Genomic DNA, 24,109 nt, shown 5'->3' on the forward strand with positions numbered 1-24,109 from the left:
ATACAACTACAATTGTACATTTCCCAATGTCTCCTGATTTTCTCTCTGATTTTGCTATTTATAGGTATATGTGTGAGTTATTCTATAAACTACAAAACAACATTTCTCCCAAATTCCAAATAAATTATTGTCATTTAGAGCATTTATTTGCATAAAATGAGAAACGGCTGAAATAACAAAAAATATGCAAAGCTTTCAGACCTCAAATAATGCAAAGAAAACAAGTTTTAAGAGTTCAGAAATCAATATTTGGTGGAATAATCCTGGTTTTTAATCACAGTTTTCATGCATCTTGTCATCATGTTCTCCTCCGCCAGTCTTACACACTGCTTTTGGATAACTTTATGCTGCTTTACTCCTGGTGCAAGTTCAAATTCAAGCAGTTCAGCTTGAAGGTTTGATGGCTTGTGATCATCCATCTTCCTCTTGATTATATTCCAGAGGTTTTCAATTTGGTAAAAAAAAGAAAAAAAAACTCAACCTACCTATCTGGTTTCTGTTGTGAGAGTAGAACGCATTGACCACAGCTGCACCGATGATCCACCTGACAAAACACATTTTGAGATATTATGAGAGAGCAGACAAAGGCTGTCGAGACACAGTTCCTGAAAGAGAGACAAATCGGAAATGTTATGTTCCGCTTTGAGTCTCATGATTTATTTGTTTTAGTTCTGTTTTGAATGAACTGCAACCCACAAGTCCGGGTCCACAGGTTCCCGCAGCTTCTTGTGACCTTTCTGAGCAGTAGCTTGAAGGTTCTGCAGAATATTCTCGAAGTAGCTCTCCTCACTGAAATTTAACTGTGGGTGAAAAGATGAGAAAATCAAACAAATAGTTGGACAACACACACACACACACACACACACACACACACAACACGGTAAATATAGATTTTTATAAAAAGATCATAGAGCATCGTATATGCAGTTTATTTACTCTAAGTAAGTCAGGGCTTCATATATCGATATGCTTTACATGACATTTGGTAGATGCTTTTGTCCAAAGCGACTTACGAATAATGATGTACATTTAACAATAGAGGCCACAGAAGTTCAAGACAAAAAAAAACATTTTTGACAGGGTCTAAAGGAGGCCAAAGGGAAATAGTGGGATAGAGAAGGAAGTAGAAGGTTAGAAGTAGTTGGATTGTTAGAGGTGTTAGGAGAGTAAGAGCTCTTTGAAGAGCTCTTAAAGAGAGTTTCTTAAAGCTAGTGAGAGAGGTTCCTGATACTCCTGATCTAGTAGTGGAAGGTAGTTTGTTCCACCATTGGGGTGGATTGGTCTGGATTGCTTTGTGTTAAGGCTTGGGAAAGCGAGGACGTAGGCCTTCAGGAGTGATCAGTGCAGGTAGGAAGGAGCCTGTTCTGTTCTGTCATCACCTTGAGCTTTAAATTTAATACAAGCAACAACCAGTAGCCAGTGGAGCTCAATGAGCAGTGGAGAGACATGTGCCCGTTGGATTTAGCTGTGGAAGTGGTTTTATAACACAGGCAGAGAGGCCGTTAGCATGGTATTGCAGTGGTCGAGGCGTGAGATGACCACTGCTTGTACCAGGAGTTGAGTCATTGGCCTGTCGTGTTCGAACGAAATGGTTGAATTTGTCTGATGTTGTAAAGCACAAAGCAGAAGGGAAGAAGCGAGAAACTGCGGCCACATGGTTTGTAAAGGATTGGATATGCTTGAGTAGAGAAATGCCGATACATGATACAATATAACGCAAAAATGTACAAATATAGTGTTACAGCATCTGTAATTTTTTGTTTTAATACAAATATCAATTGCACTCTTTTTGGAAATTCAATGTCATGTTGCTCCTATAAAAGCAGTGTTTTTAGCATATAATTAGCAAAGACTGTGCTCTGTAGAGAGTCACTCCTCCTAAACCCAAACCATTTCCACACAGATTATCCATAATGTTTTTTTTTTTTTAGAAATAAATCACACATAGATAGTAACCTGGGAAACATGTGCGATATTACAAAAACAAAGTTTAAAATAGTACAATAGTTACTTGCATAACGGAAATGCCTTAACTTACATGGGTGTACTCCTGATCCAGCTTCTGAGTTTCCTCTTGCAGGATATAGTCTGGGTAGCCGATCTGCTCTGAAATAGCCATAGCCTGAAATATTTCAATGTTCTGTCATCAGCTTCACGCATTCAGGAATACTGTAAGCTTCCCAGGCACATAATGAATAATAATAATGTGATGGAAAACTTTTTTTTTCACTCAACCTTAGCTAAATTGAAATATATACGGTTTATTGAAACTTTCACTGGCAAAAAATACATGAACACTAATGCAGCACTTGCTTAAACATAGTGATTAATCTGACAGGATATTGTAATGTAATAAACCAATAAAAACTTTAACAAGAAAAACAGAATATTTGATAGACTACAGTGCTTTAAAAGGACATTTTTTTACACTGTTAGCTAACTGCTACATGTCTGAACCATTATTAACTGATGTAGCCTTACCTTCTCTCTGGCTTTCTCCTTGGACTGATCATCCATCCAGTTCAGCTCTTCCACTGTTTCCACAAAAGCCTCCTGAATCTTTCGGATCAGCTCACCAACCTGGAAAAACAGGGGATTAAGCAGGTAAAATACACAAGCATACACATACTTTACTTATACAAGTAGGGCTGCAAATAATGATTATTTGTTAGTCAAATAATCAATTTAATGTTTTCTGATTAGTCGATTAGTCAGTTAAAATTTCTGTCATGTCCTTCATCGCTTTAAAATGAAAGAAACATGAGATCTAAGTGCCTTTTGCCGTATTTTTTGGACTATAAGGGGCAATCCTCTAATTTTTCCCTGCTGAAGTATAGCGCTATAAGGGTGAGTTTTCAGTGAAGTTTCTCCAGCACTAAGGCGGGGTGCAGCAGCATTAGCATTAGCTGCTAACAGCAGCGCTAGCTCTTTCGTCGTTCAGAGACGAGTATATTTGACTATAGTCTGCGTGTTTATCGTGTTAAAACAAGCTATGTTGGACAAATTCGCTACCTAATAGAATCCTGGGTTACTGGTACACTCAGTGTTCTTCAGTCTAGTTCTATCAATATAAAATATGAAATATTAAAAGTGTTAATTTAATTTTAAGATATGAGCATTCTGATTACATAACTTGTGCACTTTCTGTAGACACAAGTTCACACACAGATCCTCCAGCATCTTGCGTACAATGTGACTAAGGTCAAAATAGATCTTTGGCAGAACCATTAGCAAGACGAATCATTACCCAAAATAGAGCACTAGAAAGACTAAACAGCCTCGATGGCTGTTGACAGTAATGATGATGTAAAAGTGGAGAGGGAGACTTCCTGTTGCAAAAAAAATGAATCACCATGCGCTTGCTCTCTCCAGCGAAGGTCTCCCGCACATACAAAGCCCCCACTGCATTCTCCATATTGCTCTGGACGTAACGAACGCAGTCCCGCCAGCGAGCTTCCTCTACGGTGGTGCCGTGTAAAGCCTGAGGAAATATAATGTACACGTCCAGATTCAACTCAAGTCAACAAGTCAAGTAGTTTTATTGTTAATACTGTATATTAGGGGTGTCACGATTTCGATATTTCATCGAAACACTGTCACTGCTCAAAGAGCAGCCCTTTCTCCCTTTCTCTCATCTCCTTAAAGAAAAACTTGAAAATATAAAAATAACAGTTATTTTGTCTAGCCTCAAATATGTTAATAGTTTTGGTACCTTAAGGAGCATCTTTCTCTCAGATAAAGTTAATAATGTATCTTTATTAAATAAAAAAAACTTCTCTTCTACTGTTACAGTAGGATAGAGTTCAGTTTGTTAAGGCTCTAATTGTCCTATTATTTTGTGACTGTTCCTGTATTTTTTTATTATTTATTTTGTTATGTTGCACATTGCTGTTTTAATAGTGCACACTGCTTCTACCAAAAAAAAGCCACTAGATGGCATTACATATATATCTTAATTAAATTATTTAAATTTGACCGTTAGTGCCTAATTTGGTGTATTACAGATCACTTGTATCACTTTGTATCACTTATATCAAGCCTACCTTTTTAAATAAGATATTGTAAATTTGATAAATCAAACCAACGACTGACCAAAAGACTAATCTAAAACTGGCATAGGCCTCTCTACTGTAAAAAAAAAAAGACAAAAGAAAATCGAGAATCGAATCGAATCGAATCGTGATCCTAAAATCAGAAATAAAATCGAATTGAGGATTTAGAGAATCTTGACACCCCTACTGTATATGAACAGAACATACAGAGGATTGAAATTACGTTACTCTCCTTCCCAAAGTTACAGCAAGTACAGCAATATAGAAACATAAATATAAGATACTAAATGTGCAATACAAAAAGGGCACATATATAGACATACAGTAGACAAGAGACACAGATGGAATGACAGTACCAGTAATAACAGAACCCATATTTTGTTTAGTAGTGCAAATATAGTGTAATAAAAGGTTAAGGCTGGTAAAGTGAACAAGTGCATACAGTTTTCTAAATGTCACAGTTGTAGGGGGATTTAAAAGGGGTATGATAGTGCAAGTATAAGCAGTAGTGCAGTGAGTGTGTGCTGGGGGCAGAAACATTACCTTGGGTATAATAAAATTTTAAAAAGGCTAAAAAATAAAAGGGGTAGTTTGGGAGGGGCACTGGGTGATGTATGGGTTTAGAGGGAGAAGGCAGAAGGGAGAGCTGATTGGCTGAGCAGCAGCAGTAGCAGTGTGCCTCTGATAGTGGTGAGATGCAGATGGTTGGACGTCAACAGGGGGTTAAGTTATTATTGATTGACTGATCTGCATATTGTGATGTGTCTGCATACTAAAGTACACAAACTCATCATCCTCGCCTATAGCGCAGTTGAACCTGAGATAAAATAGCATCAGAGTTTAGGAATAAATCTACACTGATGGGTGTGGTGGTTCTGGAAGTGAGTTGTGTTGTGCATGTTTTTAATTTGGCAGCAGAAAACACAGGTGCGCTAATGACCGATTTAAACCCTGTCAACATTCACCCGTCCATATCTATCTTAGCTATGCAGTTGCACCGTCAGAGAGTCACATGTTCAGTGTGCGTACACTCCCGCTCGTTACACACATATACGGATGCTCAAATCAAGCTTTTACATCAACAATAAGCAGGATATAAAAATAAAATAACATTTCTGCTAATGCCAAGTGAAACACTGATTGATTTATTTCCTGTTGCTCCCAAAATACACCCATTATACACCCAAAAAGATTAAGTACATGCCTTTTCCGTGTTTTGAGCTGTAGTGGTAAAATAATCACCACTACACCACGGCCAAAGTGAGTTCTTTTTTAGGATGTGACCTCTTCTCTACGTGAGTGTTCTGAGTGTTTGGTCCTGCTGTGCTGTGTGAGCGTGACTGACCTTTCTGTAGTGAGCTCGCACATCTTTAAAGCGCCGGCTCAGGCTGCTGACCCTTTCCATCAGGAGCATCCACACCAAGTAGTTCTGCACAGTCCTACACAAACACCCACATCATCTCACATTCATTTGGGAAAGAGAATGCTGACACGTTGTGATACAGGATGTATTTAAAGGCTAAATCTGTTGCTACTGTTGCTATACTGACTTTACTGCATGTAGATTATATATCCTTGTATTTCAGCTTTTGTGTCCTATGACTTTTGCCATGTCCCACAGAAGCTAAACGACAATTCATTACCTCCCCCTGCACTGTCCACTCTGGGGGGGTAACAGAGCTGCAACAATTAGTCGACATAATCGACAATATCGTCTATAAAAAACTTTGTCGCCACAGAATTTTCATTGTCGATGCGTCATTAACTTGTGATGGAGCACAAAAATGTAAACACACCAGTATACATTTAAATATATTCTCAGCATATAAATCCCACATATAGTGGCTTCAGAGACAGCAAGTTAGTGCAAGCTGCAACCAGGGTTGCCAGGTCAAGCAAAAAATCCTGCCCAAAGTATGTCTAAAACCCAATTAATATCTAATCCAACCACAGACATTCTAAAATTGTTAAGGCTTTTTAGCGGCCGCAATAAATAAAAATAAAATAAAAGTAGCCCCAAAACGATGCACACTTGCAAAACAAGACCATTTGGGAGGGAAAATCGTGAACCTGGCAACTCAATTCAAAAGTGCAATACAAAGAGAAATACTAAATCTATCTTTTAATACTAAAAAAGGTAAATACTAATAAATAAATAAATAATATAGAAATAATATGCTGACTTAATATCAATTTACATGAATAATAAGTCAAAAATCTCTCAGTAAAATTATTAGACGAATTTACTCAGAATACAAGAGATTGATTACATTTTAATTAAAACATGTTCCAATTCAAACTAATATAATATTTAATATTAATATTTACATCTCAATTAAAGACATTTAAGTAAGATTTCCTAAAAATAACCACATCCATCCTCCTGTGAATTTCTCATATGAAATGATTTGTAATTGTATATAGAAATGTCAACTATTAAAATGTCCAGTAAAATCTGTCTAGAGCCCTAAAAATGTAGCTGCAGATGCAGTAAAATATGCACTGGTTTAGGAGCTTCACCAATAGGAAACACAAATGAAGAGCATATAGAACTAATTATGACTAATCAACTAATCAAAAAATAACCATCAGATTAATTGACTACTAAAATAGTTATTAGTTGCTAATGACTTGTTGCTCACAAGATTACACCTCAATACATACACAGGTTGTTGTCATGAGCAAGTGATACTTTATGTTATACCTGCGAATAATATTAAAATAAAATAAACAGAACTAGTTACATCACTCATGGTCTGACCTGCGGTCATATCGAGGCAGTATATTGTTGAGCTTGTCCAGGTATGGTGAACAGTACACCACGATGGGTTCCTCTGGGTTCACTACGATGGAAACGCTTTCCATGATGCCCTGAATGTAGCGGGTCCAGTTAAAACCCTGCATTACCAGCAAAACGTAAAGCGGAACATCATACAGAAGCGTCAAACATAATGCAAATTAAAAAACAATCTTTATTACATTTCCTCAGACTTACATCAAGACCAAAGGTGTCCTGCAGTTCTCGCAGGGTCATCTTGTTGTACAGGACAGTGATGTCGTTGCGCTCCTCAGCTGGAGATGTGGCCTATGGGCACAGAGGTGCAAAAAACAGCATTTAGGCCACAGGAATCTTTAGTAAAATCCCTTATTAAAGTAACTCATAGCAGAGATTATTTTAATATATTTTTGTTAGAGCTGCACAATATATGCTTTTTTTTAGCATCATCATAACTGAAGGACATCACATGACTGAACGTCACATAGCAGAATTTTTAATCGCAGTATGTGAAATGTAACACATATTTATTTACATATTAATTACCTATTTTTCAGCTGCTTGATTCAAAAGATTACAAGAAAATTATACTACTCTCATTTTTTTATGACATATATACCAAAAGCAGATTATAGCTGCCCAATATCATTGATTTTAATTCAATCTTGGATACACATTATATTATTGTAACGTCTAGTTGATTCTGATTCTGGTTGAAAAAAAAATGGCACATCAATCTGCAAAATCAATGTGCACAATTGTGATTACATGATTATGATATTTATATATTTGTTTATATATTTATTAGCATTAAATTTCATAATTATTAATACGTAATATATGCATTTGTTAAGTGCTCTAAAAGATTTAATAATGCCTTATTTTTGTGCCTCACAATGTAAAATGAATTCCACACACTGAAATCCGCAGAGGAATTTCTTTACTCATTTTCCCTGTTTTTTTTTCTTCCCTAAATCCAGTGATGTCTAGGAAACTCAGATAAATTGCTTATTTTCTATGATTAAATTCTCCACATAATAAATTATTAAATCAAAATTTCCATTGCCAAAGTAGCTTGACCGGAGAATCACTGGTTCTAATCCCGGTCAAGCAGCTTACCATCAGCTGCCAGAGCCCCGAGAGAGCACAGTTGCCGAGAGAGCACAATTGGCCTTGCTCTCTCTGGGTGGGTAGAGTACAGTAGATGGCGCTCTTTCCCCTCATCACTCCTAGGGTGATGTGGATCATCACAAGGCTGCGTCTGTGAGCTGATGTATCAGAACCGAGTCGCTGCGTTTTCCTCCGAGCGCGCTGTTATCAGCAGCAGTTCAAAAAGAGGTGGAGACTGACTTCACATGTATCGGAGTAGGCGTGTGCTAGTCTTCACTCTCCTGGTGTTGTGGCATCACTAGTGATAGGTGATAGATATACAGCTGAATAGCAGCTGAATGGGTGGGACAATTGTCCATTAGGAGAAATTAGGAGAAAATTGGAAAAAAAAAAAATGGTTGTTATCTTCTATGAAACTGACACAAATAAATCCATAAATTCTGGAATTTGTTTATTTAGGATTATTTTATCCTCTTCCGTAACATGTGAAGTATTGTTGAGGATTGTCTAGCAATATACTGAGTATCGCAGAAACGCAGTATCAGGATGTCATCATTATAGTGAGCAATATATTGTGATAATATTGTATCGTAATGCCCTGTTTTTCCCATGCCTAATATATTTTGTAAACAAATCATGTTTAAGTAAACACAGAGAAAACCCAGATAACCTGTTTTTAAGCCCTTAAACAAATAATTAATACGTTTTTTTTAGTATTTTATCCTGCATTGATCATTTTTATCTTAGATGGGATTAATTCATTATAAACTGTGGATAAGCTGATGTTAAAGCAAGACATCTTCCTGTCAGTCCAGCAGTCTGCAGGCTCTGTTATCAGATAACAGGATACTTACATTAGCTATCTCTCTCTCCAGCTCCATCACTTGCTTCACTTCATCCCACACATGCTCATCGTCTTGGGTCAGGTTCCTGTCCTCCCGCGCTATTTTCGCCATGGAAACCATGAACTGCAGGTAGGCCTCACGCACCTGCCCGCACAGACAAATACAGACAAACTGCTGATACCTGTAATTATAATATCCGCAACAAATAAGAGTGTGAATCAGGGATAGAGCAAAAAAAAGAGAGAGAGAGAGAAAGAGAGAGAGAGAGAGAGATAGTGAACCTTTTTGTAGTTTCCATCATTGAGGTAATAATCTCTGGAGGGCATTCCAAGTGATGGCTGGTCAATCTTCACAAAACAAAGGGAAAATTATTATGTTACTTAATGTGAACTACTTTCCCCAAAGAATTACATTCATTTGATGTATCCTAATTAAGCATAACATTAAGACCACCTCTCATTGTCCATTTTTACCTCCACTGAGCATAAGGGACACTTTATATTTCTATAATTACACACTGTAGCCCTGTATCTTCTTTTACCCTGTTTTACAATGGTCAGGAGCCCACAGGATACTTTACTTCAGTAATTCAGTTTAAAAAATGACTCATATATAAATCATATTATATAGATGTATTACACACAAAGTGATTTATTTTTAAGTGTTTATTTCGTTTATTAGTTTATTTAAGTCAGTATCTCAGAAAATTAAAATATTATTTAAGACCAATTGGTACTTTTAGCAGTGTGGGCAGTGTGCCAAGTCCTGCTGGAAAATAAAATCTGCATCTCCATAAAAGTTGTCAGTAGCAGAGGGAAGCATGAAGTGCTGTAAGATTTTGTGGGAAAACAAAACTGCACTGACTTTAGACTTGATCATAAAACACAGTGGATCAACACCAGCAGATGACAGACATGTCTCTTTGTCCAACCCATCACTGATTGGTGGAAACTTCACACTAGACCTCAAGCAGCTTGGACTGTGTGTCTCTCCACTCTTCCTCCAGACTCTGCTCCCTTGATTTAAAAATGAAATGTAAAATTTGATGGTCTGATGATCAGTGATGGTTTGGAGAGACATGTCTGTCATCTGCTGGGGTTGATCCACTGTGTTTTATTAACAAGTCCAATGTTAGGGACAAGGTCAAATTCCCCTTTTATCTACAAGGTGGAGAAGCTAGGGAGGAGCATCCAATAGAGTGGCCTGGACAGTCTGTGGACATAGCATTGGACACATCATCCTTTATGTCCCACAGAAGACAGACATCCTGTCTCTCACACATGGTCTTCAAGCAAAGACTGAAGAATCATCTTTTTAAAGATTTCCTATGCTAACAATTTTCTTCTAGGTGTGAAAACAGAATCAAAGCATGATCTAGTATCTCTTGATGCTAGTCGTTACACACTAGCCCTTTTGTAAATCGCTCTGGATAAGGGTGTCTGTTAAATACTCAAAATGTAATGTAATGCAATGTTTAAAACCTCCAGCAGCACTGCTGTTGTAAACAGAGGAACTGAAGAAAAACTAAAAAAAAAACCATCTGTAGGTTTTTTCCTCCCTGCACATTTTCTCTAACCCTCCCTTAGTTTACCCAACACTCCTGGGAACAATCCTTAGCTGGACCAGGTAGGGTTGTTGAAACAGAGATCCGGGTTGAAGCTGAAATCTGCGCAAGGAGGGTTGATGAACACCATTACATTTAAATGTATTAAATTCACAAAAAAAAAACAATAAATCATACGTGAATGATGTGACGACTAGAGTCTCGATCGTCAGGCCACACAAACATTTCCAGCAAAACCTTCTTGTTGTAGTGAGCATTTAAGGTCGCCAGGGTTTCATCCAGCCTCCAGGTTTCCTCTGTAAAGACAGAAGAAAATGTTTTCAGCTGTTTTTAAAACTGCCCTGATGACCTGTGATAAAACATAGTCTAGCCTGTTGTTAATGTGAAAGGGTGGAGTATGGCTAAGCTAATACAACTACAAGGGTTTGGGATGGACGATACTTTAAAATTGTATTTTTTTACTTTGATACAGATTCATTTAAAGGTTGGATAAGTATGTTTGTGCACATAAACACAGAAAATTAAAACCCTACTTAAAACCTAGTTTTTTTATTCATTTATTAGTTCTTATGAGAAAGAAGTTATGAATTATTTAGTATCTGTATACAGGCTACAGGTGTAGGTGACACAAACTCCTTTTTCTCTGCAGTAAAACAACTTTTTTACATTCTGAAAAAAATTGAGGGTTTTGAAATCTCCTACAGGACTCTTGGAGAAGCTGCCTGTTTTCTCTCAGCTCCACTTAATAATTCTAGTAAAAACTATACAATTATAACGAAACTAAAGGTTAGGATGACATGAACTGTTTGATTTGTATTCATAAAAATATTGATTTTAAAATGAATTTCAGGAAAGAGCAAATTTTATGCTTTTTATATTTTCTATTACAATTACAATTATGCTTTTTTAGTAATGTTCCTTATCAAACATGAAAGCTTTTTATGTAATGCTTGCATAGAAATACTCAAGATTTAGTGGTGTAAAATAAGGCAGAATATTGGAAAAATTAAGCACCACCACCCAGCAGATAGACCTGCTGAATTAGAAGGAAAACATGACGACGATACCATTGTTCCTTACATGATGTACCTTATAATCCAGTGCAGGATTGAACCAGGATGAATTCACAACAAGATAGGTCCTAGATAGGTCCTTAGCACTGCACTGATTACTTGCCACTTTCCTTAAAAACCTGTTATAAATCTCTAATCGCAGTCTGAGATGGGTGTGAATGTGTGCACGTTTATTTTACTGGGCTAATTATGATTTTATTTTTTATCCCCACCATTAATTTTAATTACAGCATTCCCACTAAGAGATATAAGATTGTAATAATTCAGGCCTTGGTGCCAATCACAGTCTAAGGAAACTCTCCACAACGAAACCTACACAATCTTTCACACTCTAATTGGCCGAGTGGTGAGTGTTGCAGCTTTTTAGGTGAGCGAAGCCTCAGCCTTCTCAATTAATCTGGCTCTTATCAACTCTGAGACACCAGCCTCAGTGCTATTGTGTTTATCCCATTTAGATAAGGCAGAGGCACTGCTGTCCTCTATTATAGCCCCCCAGGAGCGCCTGGTATCTTCAGTACCTGCTGTGCTGTTCCAGTCCTCCGAGGCCACGGGCCAGTCGCCAATACTGTCAATGAGCTTCAGGAGGGGCTGAGAGTCGCGCTGCTCGATTACACCTGCAGGTGGCAGTAGGAATATTATTTAATGCAGCATATTAGGAATAAGAGCCTAGCATTAGCTTAAACTTAGCTAATTACAGTGCAGTAAAAACATGTCAGTTTGCTTTGAGCAGCTCAAAACACGTAAAAGGCACGTAGTAATTCTCTTAATTATATCATGGGTGTGTTTTTGGTGTAATGTGCAATCTCTTTTTTAAGATCCAGGTGCGCTCTGACTTTGGCAGATTGCTATTGCAAAGTCGCAGCGCTTCTGAGCTTCTCAGTAGAGGAAATGTACAGGTACTGCAATGTTATTTTATTTTATATTCTGTTTATTGTTTATGTAAAAGTTGGGTTTGTGCACTGCTGTGTGTGTAACAAGCAGGGGTGTACGTATGCTGAGTGTGCACAGCGTTGCCAAGATAGCAATGAACGTCTGACTGCTGACTGTTCTATTCTGTCAGGGTCCTTCTCAGTCAGTGGCACACGCTGGTTTTCCATTGACAAGATAGCTATACGCCAGAAATTTACCTGAACACTCCTCACCTCCAGACTACCAGGCCATTCAATCTTTGCTATTTAAACGAAGCAGACACAAGGTGTGAAAAAAGACTGTTGGCGGGGTGCAAGATAGCAATGAGCATCGCAACGTGCCCTGCACAGGGTGTCTAAAAGAGCCCTTAATGGTATAGGAAACTGTATTTACAACAAAATCAATCTTATGATTCGAAATAATATCTTTCGAATGATCTAACATCGATTAATTTAAACTTGAGATACTGAGTTTCATATATGTGACCAATAGGCTACTGAGAAGAAGTCGCCATAAGACAGTTCCAACAATGATAAGCCCTACTCATAAACTGCGAGTTGCCTGCATCAGTTTTTATACCCTAAATTTAGCCTATTGCTACACACTATAAATAGTTAACCAATTAATTGTCTTCTTTGTTTTTACATTATTATTCATTTTTCAATTCATTTTCTTTCTAAAACTCCTGGTAGTTTACCATTTACCTCTGTACCATTTGAGGTGACTAAACTATAACTGCTGAAATGTCAACGAAAACTAAAAAAATCAAACATCTGACTGGAAGGGCCCTTTAAAAATGATTAACATCTGTATATAAACCGCATTTTGATCATTATTGTACCTCATCATGTGTCAGGGTCATGGCGTGCTCAAGAAATATAAATAAAGCAGCACTCACTCTCATTCATACAGGATCTGTAGAGCATTTTAGCCTTCTTAAAAGCCTGACGGTCACGCTCACTCTCCGTTTCCAGAATCCCTGCGAGCCATAAAAAACAAAGAGACATGCAGCAGAACATCTAATCCCATCCATCAGCCTCAGCCTCCGCCTGCCATTGAGACTCTAAGCAGAAAAGTCAAACAGTGGGCCTTTTTATAACTGACACAACTGACCCTTTAACACAATTTCCAGCTCGTCCCTCAGGATGTTGAAGACGCTGTGAAGCGAGCTGGTCTCGGGGATGACATGCCGCTCCAGCCATCCTCCACAGGCGTACTGGTAAAAGTTCTGGCATGGGTCAACGCTGGGGTCCATGTTCTGCAGCAGCCTTGCAGCTATAGATACAGCAGTACTGTGAGAATGCGTGGCTATGCCTTTGTTGTAAAGATAAGGATTTTGCACAACATATAGCTCTGGAAAAAATAAAAGACCACTTAAAAGTTTAAAAGAGTTTTGTTGATTTAACCAAAATTAAAAACTTTATATATAACTTCATATAAAATTAAGAGGAAGAAGAATCATCACAAGCCATTAAACCAAGCTGAACTGCTTGAATTGTCACCAGGAGTGCAGGCATAAAGTTATCCAAAAGCAGTGTGTAAGACTGGTGGAGGAGAACATAATGCCAAGATGCATGAAAAAAACTGTCATTAAAAACCAGGGTTATTCCAGCAAATATTGATTTCTGAACTCTTAAAACTTTATCAATATGACCTTGTTTTCTTCGCATTATTTGAGGTCTGAAAGCTCTGCATCTTTTTTTTTTTTTCCTGCAAATAAATGATCTAGCTGACAATATTTTTATTTGGAATTCAGGAGAAATGTTGTCTGTAGTTTATAGAATTACACAACAATGTTAATTTAACTCAAACATATACCTATAAATAGCAAAATCAGAGAAACTTATTTAGAAACTGAAGTGGTCTCTTTTTCCATTTTTTTTTCCAGAGCTGCATTTAAACTAATAAAAATACAAGTTTACCTGCAGTAACGCAGTCAGGGGTCGTGCACACACTGCTGTCAGGGGCAACGTGATACTGTAGCCCTGTTAACACCAAAGAATAACTGATACAGTAACTCTACGATAAATGTACAGTCTGTTTCAGCACAGAAAATCCAACACAGCATCTGGATTGCAGCCCAAACAACAAACCGACTCTAAAGGAACTGGTACATGCTGGTGAGGCGTTCTGCAAGGAGGATTAGTTTCAAACAATCAGACACTGCTATAGCTGGGCTGTATACAGTATGTACCATCCTAACAAAAAATACATGAATACATGTAAAACAGGGGATTTGCATAGAAAAATGGCATCCCTAATATAAGGCAGTTGGAAGAAGGTCACTTTAGACAGCGTCTGTCACAGACACTGATTCTGCATTGTTCATTCGGAACTGACTTTGTCAGCTATGACAGTGCCGCTGTCTGGAACCGCTGATAACACCGGAGCAGATGGGGATGGGAATGCAGAGATTAAAGGAGGGGAGATATACTTTTTATAGGATATAATTACCTTAATTACAAAACGTTCTGTAGTTCTGTAGCTGTTGATCAGAAGCTGTGGTTATGCAGGAATTTTGGTCCATTTCAAAACTAATTCCTTATTTCTAGTGCTAAATTGGGTTGCAATTAATGATTATTTTGATATTTGACTAATCTGAGGTGGATTTCACAAAAGGGAAACGGAGCTTTACACTTAGTGGTTATTTCTGCCATGCCCTCCATCATGTTAATAATGAAGAAACAGATGAATGCTTGATTTAAAGCCCTTTAAATGTTTCAAATACTGGTGCTCAGTGGTCCAGCTGCAACTACAATCAGGAGATCACTGGTTCAAATCCCGGTCATGCACCTTGCCATCAGCTGCCGGAGCCCTGAGAGTGCACATTTGACATTTCTCTCTCTGGGTGGGTACAGTAGATGGTGCTCTTTCCCCCTTATCACTCCTAGGGTGATGTTGATCAGCAGAAGGCTGCGCCTGTGAGCTGATGTATCAGAACCGAGTCGCTGTGCTTTCCTCCGAGTGCGCTGTAATGCTACTCGGTAATGCTACAGCATCAGCAGCAGTTTAAAAAGAGGCGGAGTCTGACTTCACATGTATCGGAGGAGGCATGTGCTAGTCTTCATCCTCCTTGTGTTTAGGCATCACTAGTGACAGGGGATATACAGCTGAATAGCAGCTAAATGGTTGGGACAATTGGCCTAGCTAAATTGGGAGAAAAGTAACATTCGGGGAATTTCTTGTGGATCATGCTGCATGCTGCTTGATAGTGATCAATATAACATTTTTACATTTTAACACACAGCTGATGAAGAAGGTGAGAATTATGACTGTACCTTTTGAATGTCCATTTCTAAAGGAGTATTCTGTAAAAGAAAGAAAGCAATGCTTAAAGGAGAAAACTTACATAATGTAGACATTTTGTGAATATGGTATCATTGCTGTCCAATGAAATAAAAATAAATAAATAGCAAAAAAGAAGGTATTTCTATTGGTCTGTTCATCAAAATTTTTGGCACAGTGTAAGGGACAGTTTATGTGTTCCAATTAAGAAGTAACTTAAAAATCAACAAAAATGGAAATACTCATTAAGTACTAAGTAGTAAAATACAAATCAACAAAAATGGAGATACTAGATAAGTATAAAGTAGTAAAATAAAAATCAACAAAAATGGAGATACTAGTTAAGTATTAAGTAGTAAAATAAAAATCGAATAAAAAGGCGATAATAGGTAAGTATTAAGTAGTAAAATAAAAATCTACAAAAATGGAGATACTAGTTTTTCATTGGAAAGCGACGATATGTTCTTTTTACCTAATACACTGTGGCTAATTGAACTGTGGTATAATCACAATAATACACTTGAGGTTCATGTTATAACATTTAATATTGGCACTGCTGTGCTGCGGTCGTAGGCATGAGGCTGTAGGATAAGGGAGTGCTATAACCTGTCAATAACATAGCAATAACATGCTATAACATGCTATAATGTTGACAAAGTAATACACTGTATTACCACTGCTTTTCTTTTATGTGTTTAAAAACACTACACATTAAAAAGATGTTTAAATTAAATAAAGGTTTTAATAATAATCTTTTTAAGGACAGTGTAAGCTCTCAGATGAGGTGTGTCTCCCTCCTACCCTTCAGTGAAGAAGCATAGAGCACGACCAGTCCAGCCAGAGCACAGCTCATCAGCAGCAAGATAATGGACAAGCCGATCTCCACTACGGTCCAGCGGTGCTTCCTGGGTTTAGTTGTCTTCTCCATGATATCCATTTGGCTCTCAGATTTTCCCATTCTGTGGTGATCTGAAATTTAAAGGAGTTTTAGAGAGCGTAGATGAGCGTAGAGGACAGATGTTCTGTGACAGTAGCATTTCTAACCTAGTGTGAATCCAGGTACTAGCTTCCAGGGGAAATATATCAAAAGTGACCTTTATATGGAACAATGTGACTCAAAAAATAAAAAAAAACTGTATTCATTGTACAAAAGTACCCAAAAATATAACTTCAAAAAGTTAGATAAGTTTATTTGTATTTCTTCAGGCTGGCTCTATAGAATGCCTTTAATAAATTAAAAAAAAGGTCTTTAAAGAAAGTTAGTTCCTAGTCCTATTAAACACAATAAAATGTGTTATAATAACTAGTTTTAGTACTTGATATTATAAAAATAATTTATTTAATCTAATCGTATTGATTGATTTTGTCTGTAATGTGTTGTACAGTGGATGTATTTGTAATATATTTACAGTTTTATTTATAGTTTTGTACTATTGCTTTTTAACTTATTTTGATTTTCTTTTTTAATAATTATTACTATTTTTATTTTTGTTTAAAAAATTAGCTCATTTATTTATTTGTATTTTTCATTGTACTATGTAAAAGTTAGTTTAAGCTTAATTTTAACTGTTTTTTGTTTTAACTTTTGATCCTAATTGATTACATAAACCAAGTTTTATTATTATTATTATTTTATAGTTTTTTTATTCTTTTTTATCTATTCTTATCTTTTATTTACTATTATTTTGAAATGATTAAATTTAGTTTTTTTTTTTCATGTCAATCCCTGTATATTTAAATTCTCGGCTTTATTGAAAATGAGGGTTGCCCTCTGAGTCAAAATAAAGGTTGATTGATTGATTGATTAAATATCTTTTTTATGGTGAAAATCAACTAAAGCTTCATTCTATTCTATTTTATATTTTGGCATGCTATTAGCTTTCTTTTTTGATTTTCTTTTCGATTCTTTAACTATTTTACATATATAACAATATCTGTTCTATAAAAAGAAAGACAATCACCGATTTTTATGGCTTAAAAAAGAACATTCTCAAATACTAAACAAAGAAATGAATATCTCTTTAAGTCTGTTTTTATAGTTTTTTGGTTATTCCTATCGTCGCTGTCCAATGAAAAACAAGTATCTCAGATTTCTGTAAATGTTTTGATTACTACATAAATTATGCATTATTTGATTTTATATAAATATATAAACATCTGTTCTTTCTACTGCGGTTGGGCCAACTATTTTTAAGTATTTTTGTGTTTATGCACAATTGCACCCTGTACAGACCCAAAACTGTATGCATTTCTATTTCATGTGGAAGTCTACAGCAGGCTGTTTTGCACTGTATCTTTAGAAGCACACGTTTCGCATTAAGCAGAAGTGAGAAAAATGGAAAAGAAAGTGAGGAAAAACAGTTTAAGATTCCTTTATGAGCATTAAAGATTAAAACGGCTTTTAGTAAGTTTTTATGTGCTTTCTTTCAGCATATTATTCAGGATGTTAAATGACACAATTACGCAAGCTGAAGGCATAATTGCATATCCATATTTGCAGGTTCTTTATCTGGCAAAGCTTTTCTCATCCAGCCTCATCTCCATGCCTGCCGCTTAATTGCCACAGCAAGAAATGAACAGTCTCTCCGTTTTAAGCATTTTCCCTGCCTTCTCTAGAAAGCAGCTGCACTGGATTATAAAATATACAGTATAAAATATCATATTCATATATCAATATCATATTCATATTCATGTGTTTTAAGTTGATTTTAAGATTAATTTGTATATTATTTTTTTAAAAAGACAAAAATGATTTAAATATTTATTATTTTCTCATTTGTCTATAATGAGATGTATTTATTTGTTTGTAATTTCTAATCTAATCTCTTTTAAACACATTTGTACAGGAAGCTATTCATCAACCTGTGGAATACAGCGTAGATATTTGATGTAAAATGTGTGTAACGGGTGTAATTGCTGCGTGATTATTGCTTTGCAGTGTTGGGCAATCAATCAAGCAGTGTGTGCCACCGGCTGCCATTAACCCATACTGATGAATACCCATGAGCACGCTCATCCCAAAAGTGCTGATGGATTTATGTTTATGTGTGTGTGTGTGTGTGTGTGTGTGCGCTGAAAGATACTGACACCTGCCAAGGGATGGGAACATTAGCTAGTTCCTATCCTTTCCTATTCTAATTATTATTTATCCTAATCTTTTTTAAATGTTAAATTACCTTCAAAACTATAATTTGTATACTATGGATTCTCTCTTATATTAGTCAACTAAGTATAGTACACTGTATACTAGGTCTTTGTTTTACTGTATCTCTGTTAATAGATTAGAAGGTTAACAGATTAAAAAGGTTTAAACAGGTTAAGCAGTCACTTAAAATGATTTTTGAAAAAAAATTTGCACCAGGAGTGGCATAAAGTTATCCAAAAGCAGTGTGTAAGACTGGTGGAGGGTTATTACACCAAATATTGATTTCTGAACTCTTAAAACTTTATTAACGTGTTTTCTTTGCATTATTTGAGGTCTCATTTTCTGCAAATAAATTATATTTATTTTATTTATTTGGAATTTGGGAGAAATGTTGTCTGTAGTTTACAGAATGAAACATCAATGTTCATTTTACTCAAACATAAACCTATAAATAGCAAAATCAGAGAAACTGATTTAGAAACTGAAGTGGTCTCTTAATTTTTAATTCTTTTTTCCAGAGCTGTATATTTATATCATATACATAGTAGCATAACTATGGCTATGGTAAAATGAGCAAATTTCCCAAGTGTTTGATTAATAAATGATTCCCTTATCTCTGATCTTAATTATATATAACCATATTTGCTTTTCAAAAAAATATATAAAATATATGAGATAATAAGTGTTTGGTCAAGAACATTATAATTAAATTTTTGTTTAATTACATTTAGCAACATTAAACTTTTTTCTATTGGTTAGAATTAGAATTCAGTCAAACCCCAAAACAACAATTTGGGTTAAAAAAAATCACATTTAAGGTATACAAAAAAAAAAAAAAAAAAAAAAAACATGACATTGAAATATTAACTAAGCAATAATAGGACAGTGCAAAAAATCCATTATTTAATAATTTAGTGAAAGCGTGCATATTTTCTATTGGAAAATGTAATGGAAATTTTCTAATTAGCAGGTGATTTTTTAAGCAAAAATGCTAATCACAAAAATGATAATTCCATTATAAAGAGTGCACACATCACACCCTTCCAGTGCAGGTGGACGTCCATCAGATCCCATCAAATTAGTGAAAAGTGCACATGAAGCCAGCTTACCTCTCTTCTGTGATGGAGCCGTTCCCTGGAGGCCCTCTCTGGACGCCTTTCAATTTCTCCAACACCCCTTCTAGGCTCTCGCCCGGAGCTGGTGTGTGCAGAAATGAAGCAGCGTGCAGACGGCTGGATGCCAGAGGGACTGTCTGTTCCGTTATGCCTCTGAGGGAGGGAGGAAAGTGAGGAAAAGATGGAGTGATGGAGGGAGGGAGAGAGCGAGAGAGGCAGAAAGTGGGAGGGAGGAGCAAGGCAGATCTGCTGGTTGAGCCCCAATGAGACAGAGAGAGAGCGGAGATAGAAAAAGTCAAGGTGCCTCAGCTAACCTTTCACAGTTCCCACCAATACAAGTACTGTCAGGATCTGGACCTGTAATATGATCTGTAATATAATATAATATAATATATAATATAAAATTGTTTGTCACTTTTTATCTGCACCTGCTTATCAAAGTATATTACAAGACTACAACAGAAGAATTAGCTTAGTCAATCAGAATCGAGACATGTTTGGTGTCTGATACATGCTTTTTTAGATATGAATAAGAGCAATGAGGCTAATGCTAACCTGCTTATGTGATTCTAACAACAACAAATATATATATATATATATATATATATATATATATATATATATATATATATATATATATATATATATATATATATATAAATATATATATAACACTCAAAAAAGCATATACATATGAAAAAATAAGAGACCACGTCAGGTTCTGAATCAGTTTCTCTGATTTTGCTATTTATAGGTTTATGTTTGAGTAAAATGAACATTGTTGTTTTATTCTTTAAAAACCTTTATTAGCAGAAAATGAGAAATGGCTGAAATAACAAAATGTATGTAGAGCTTTCAGACCTCAAATAATGCAAAAAAAAAACAAGTGTATATTCATAAAGTTTTAAGAGTTCAGAAACATATACTTGGTGGAATAACCCTGGTTTTTAATCACAGTCTTCATGCATCTTGGCATCATGTTCTCCTCCACCAGTCTTACACACTGCTTTTGGATAACTTCATGCCGTATACTCCTGGTGCAAAAAAGTCATTCAGTTCAGCTTGAAGGTTTGATGGCTTGTGATCATCCGTCTTCCTCTTCTTGATTATATTCCAGAGGTTTTTAATACGGTAAAATCAAAGAAACTCATCATTGTGCAAGTTATAGATTACTTGTGAAAACAAAGTGAAAACAATAAAGCAAAAACTTAACAACAGAGAAACATGGAATGATACTCAGATATAACAGACGTGAAACACGTACAGAAACCAACAAGGGAGCACTGAAATCAAAGGGCTATAATACACACCAAAGTGGAACAGGAAACAGGAAACACTTGGGTAAGGTAATGAGGGGGCAAAGTTACAAATAAGTCAGGTGGGAACACAAAAAACTAAGGCGGAGACAAGGGAGAACAATACAGGGCCATGTGCTCGGAAGCACATGAAAAGGAAAATAGGAAAAACACGAGAAGATGCAAAAACATGGAGACAGACAAGGAATAATAAACATGACAACATATGTCCTTCAATTTTAAAAACCATTTAAAGCCAAATTATTTTTCATTAATGAAATACAGCATGAATGGGAATGCTGTTGTTTTTAGTCACTAATGCACTTTTTTATGTCAATTGTTTAACAGTGTTATTTTAAATTTGATATATATATATTTGTTTAGTTCGTAAACTGTCCTAAACTGAAAAATAGAAGTTGTTTTAAATAAGATTGTAGAAATGAGCTCTGATTCCTCAGCTACTCAGCTGTATATCCTCCATCACTAGCCACAACACAAGGAGGGTGAAGACTAGCACACGCCTCCTCCAACACATGTGAAGCCAGACTCTGCCTTTTTTTTAACTGCTGCTGATGCTATAGCATTGCCGAGTAGCATCACAGCGCTAACGCTCAGAGGAAAGCGCAGCAACTCAGTTCTGATACATCAGCTCACAGACGCAGCCTTGTGCTGATCTACATCACCCTAGGAGTGATGAAGGGAAAGAGCGCTATTCATCTACCCACCCAGAGAGAAACCAATTGTGCTCTCTCAGGGCTCCGGCAGCTGATGGCAAGCTGCATGACCGGGATTCGAACATCGCATGAGCGATCTCCACATATACTGTATTTTCTAACAGTCTTTTTAATTCAGCTCTTACATTACAGTAAGTGAGGCTCATTACCTCCCAGAGTAAAAGATGAGTGTGCTTAGCTGATGACTTTATTCACCTCTCTGCAACTGCAAAACAGTGGGAGCTGAAGCGTGGAGAAAACTGGAGGTTAATCTCTGCTGCCCCTCATAAACTCTAAAAACGCTATGAGTGGCCAGGTGGGGGGTGGGGAGTTGGGGGGGGGGGGGGGTCACGCTGCTGCTGCTGCCGCAGGATTGGCAGGAACTTGGCCCTGGCTTGGCGGGGATGTGAACCCTACTCCCGGTGGTGTCAGATTGAAATGGCACGGTGCCCAGGCTCATTACCAGCCTGATTAACCACTGTAATTAACCGATATTAGAGGGAGAGGGAGCCGCTGGTGCTGGCCATGCTTGCTGATCAGCACCCATGCAGAACAGCCGTTTCACAGCCCAGCTGTCCGTATCACTTACCCCATCACAACACACGCCGGTGGCGATAAATGCTACAGGCTAAAATAAGAAGGGAACAATAGGGAACATGGGTCAAAGACGGCTAATTGTGGTCAGCCATTAAGAATCCATTTAAGGAGGCTAATCTCTTTTAAAGCTCTTCCTGGAGGTGTAAGCAGACGAACTGAACAGGTACTTGATACAGGAACTTGGGCACTGCAAATATACGTAATTTCAGCCACAGTAACCCATTACTGGACTGCAGAGTATAGTGTAGAGTGTAGATCAGGGGTCACCAACATGGTGCCCGCGGGCACCAGGTAGCCCGCAAGGACCTTATGAGTAGCCCGCAGGCCTGGTCTAAAAATAGCATTTTTGTTGCTATTCTTTTTTTTTTAAATCACAGTTGCATTGATGTAATTTTAGATTATATTACATTAATATTAGCTTAGAGATATATATATAAACCTATAGTTTATATATTATTATACAATATAATGTAATATAATATGTAATATTATATTAAAATATAATATAAAATGTAAACACTTGCAGAGATTTATAATAATAGTGTTGCCTATTGATATCTGTGTCTTCACATAGATGAATGTCATTAATTATTAATAATAACATATAATTAAAGGTAAATTGAGAAAATTTGTAATTTCACGAGTGTGTATCAAACTGGTAGCCCTTCGCATTAATTGGTACCCAAGAAGTAGCTCTCAGGTTCAAAAAGGTTGGTGACCCCTGGTGTAGATACTCACACTACTAATCCAAACCAAGCAAAGGAAGTGTGTGTCATTTACCTGTGGGATACATTGAATCAGAGTCATATCTGCATCAGATCTACTTTAAAAAAGAAGTTAAGTGATGTGATGTTATGTTACTCTTCTTAGAGTAGAGAAAGAGAGTAGAGTGAGCTGTTCTTATTATTTCCATTTAAAGGCAAGAAAATACCACAAACACACAGCCCGGCCAAAAAAAAACAGACAAAAAAAGTCTCCACCTGGATTTAAGTAAGTAAATGATGTGGGGTTGGTTGGTTGATGCTGCAGTTGGTCAGCAGGTTTAGGTTCAGCAACAGTATGTGCTGAAAGAATGAGATCAGCTGACTACCTGAATATACTGAATATAGACCAGGTTATTCCATCAATGGATCCATTTTTTCTTCCCCGATGAACACGGACATATTCCAAGATGACAATGCCAAGATTCATGGGTCTGGAATTGTGAAAGAGTTCAGGGTTCAGGAAGCATTAGATTATCATTTTCACACATTGATTGAGAGTGTTTACCACAGAGTCCAGATCTTAACCTCATTGATAATCTCTGCACAAGAGAGCACAAAGAAAAACTAGATTGCAGTTCCTGCAGAAACTGCGAGTGTGATTGCAGTGTTGCAGTGGTCCTGGATGGTTTTTATGGTGTTGCTAAGAAGTGTTAATTTGCTAAAAGTATGAGTTATTGACAGGTGAAGTATAACACAGATGTTCTTTTTGTGTTATGTTCTAACAACTATTTTGCCAGTTTCGCTTTCTCCCATATTAGCTAATGCTAACGCTAGCAACACATCCACACATGTTTTAGTCAAAGCATGCAAACACTCCAAGTCAGAGCAGCAAAAAGGGGTTAATCTGCACAAAAATCTATATAAAT

The 24,109-nt window shown here is 36.7% G+C and overlaps 1 protein-coding gene across 1 annotated transcript in view; it reads right to left on the reverse strand.

The window, feature by feature from the left end:
- mmel1 (membrane metallo-endopeptidase-like 1) overlaps positions 1–20,047 on the reverse strand; it is a 230,362-nt gene extending 210,315 nt beyond the window's left edge. The window contains exons 1-18 of the mRNA XM_022682273.2: positions 19,869–20,047; positions 16,416–16,583; positions 15,608–15,637; positions 14,252–14,314; positions 13,443–13,604; positions 13,228–13,308; positions 11,939–12,034; positions 10,525–10,643; positions 9,065–9,130; positions 8,793–8,927; positions 7,048–7,137; positions 6,814–6,950; positions 5,398–5,491; positions 3,353–3,481; positions 2,482–2,580; positions 2,039–2,122; positions 697–800; positions 486–544 (exon numbers count right to left, since the gene is read on the reverse strand). Of these exons, the coding sequence (XP_022537994.1) occupies positions 486–544; positions 697–800; positions 2,039–2,122; positions 2,482–2,580; positions 3,353–3,481; positions 5,398–5,491; positions 6,814–6,950; positions 7,048–7,137; positions 8,793–8,927; positions 9,065–9,130; positions 10,525–10,643; positions 11,939–12,034; positions 13,228–13,308; positions 13,443–13,604; positions 14,252–14,314; positions 15,608–15,637; positions 16,416–16,572 (1,705 nt within the window). The 5' untranslated portion in view covers positions 16,573–16,583; positions 19,869–20,047. The remainder of the gene's footprint in view (positions 1–485; positions 545–696; positions 801–2,038; positions 2,123–2,481; positions 2,581–3,352; positions 3,482–5,397; positions 5,492–6,813; positions 6,951–7,047; positions 7,138–8,792; positions 8,928–9,064; positions 9,131–10,524; positions 10,644–11,938; positions 12,035–13,227; positions 13,309–13,442; positions 13,605–14,251; positions 14,315–15,607; positions 15,638–16,415; positions 16,584–19,868) is intronic.
- Between the last annotated feature and the right edge of the window lie 4,062 nt (positions 20,048–24,109).

This window comes from Astyanax mexicanus, chromosome 24 (assembly GCF_023375975.1).
Source record: "Astyanax mexicanus isolate ESR-SI-001 chromosome 24, AstMex3_surface, whole genome shotgun sequence".
NCBI lineage: Eukaryota > Metazoa > Chordata > Actinopteri > Characiformes > Acestrorhamphidae > Astyanax > Astyanax mexicanus.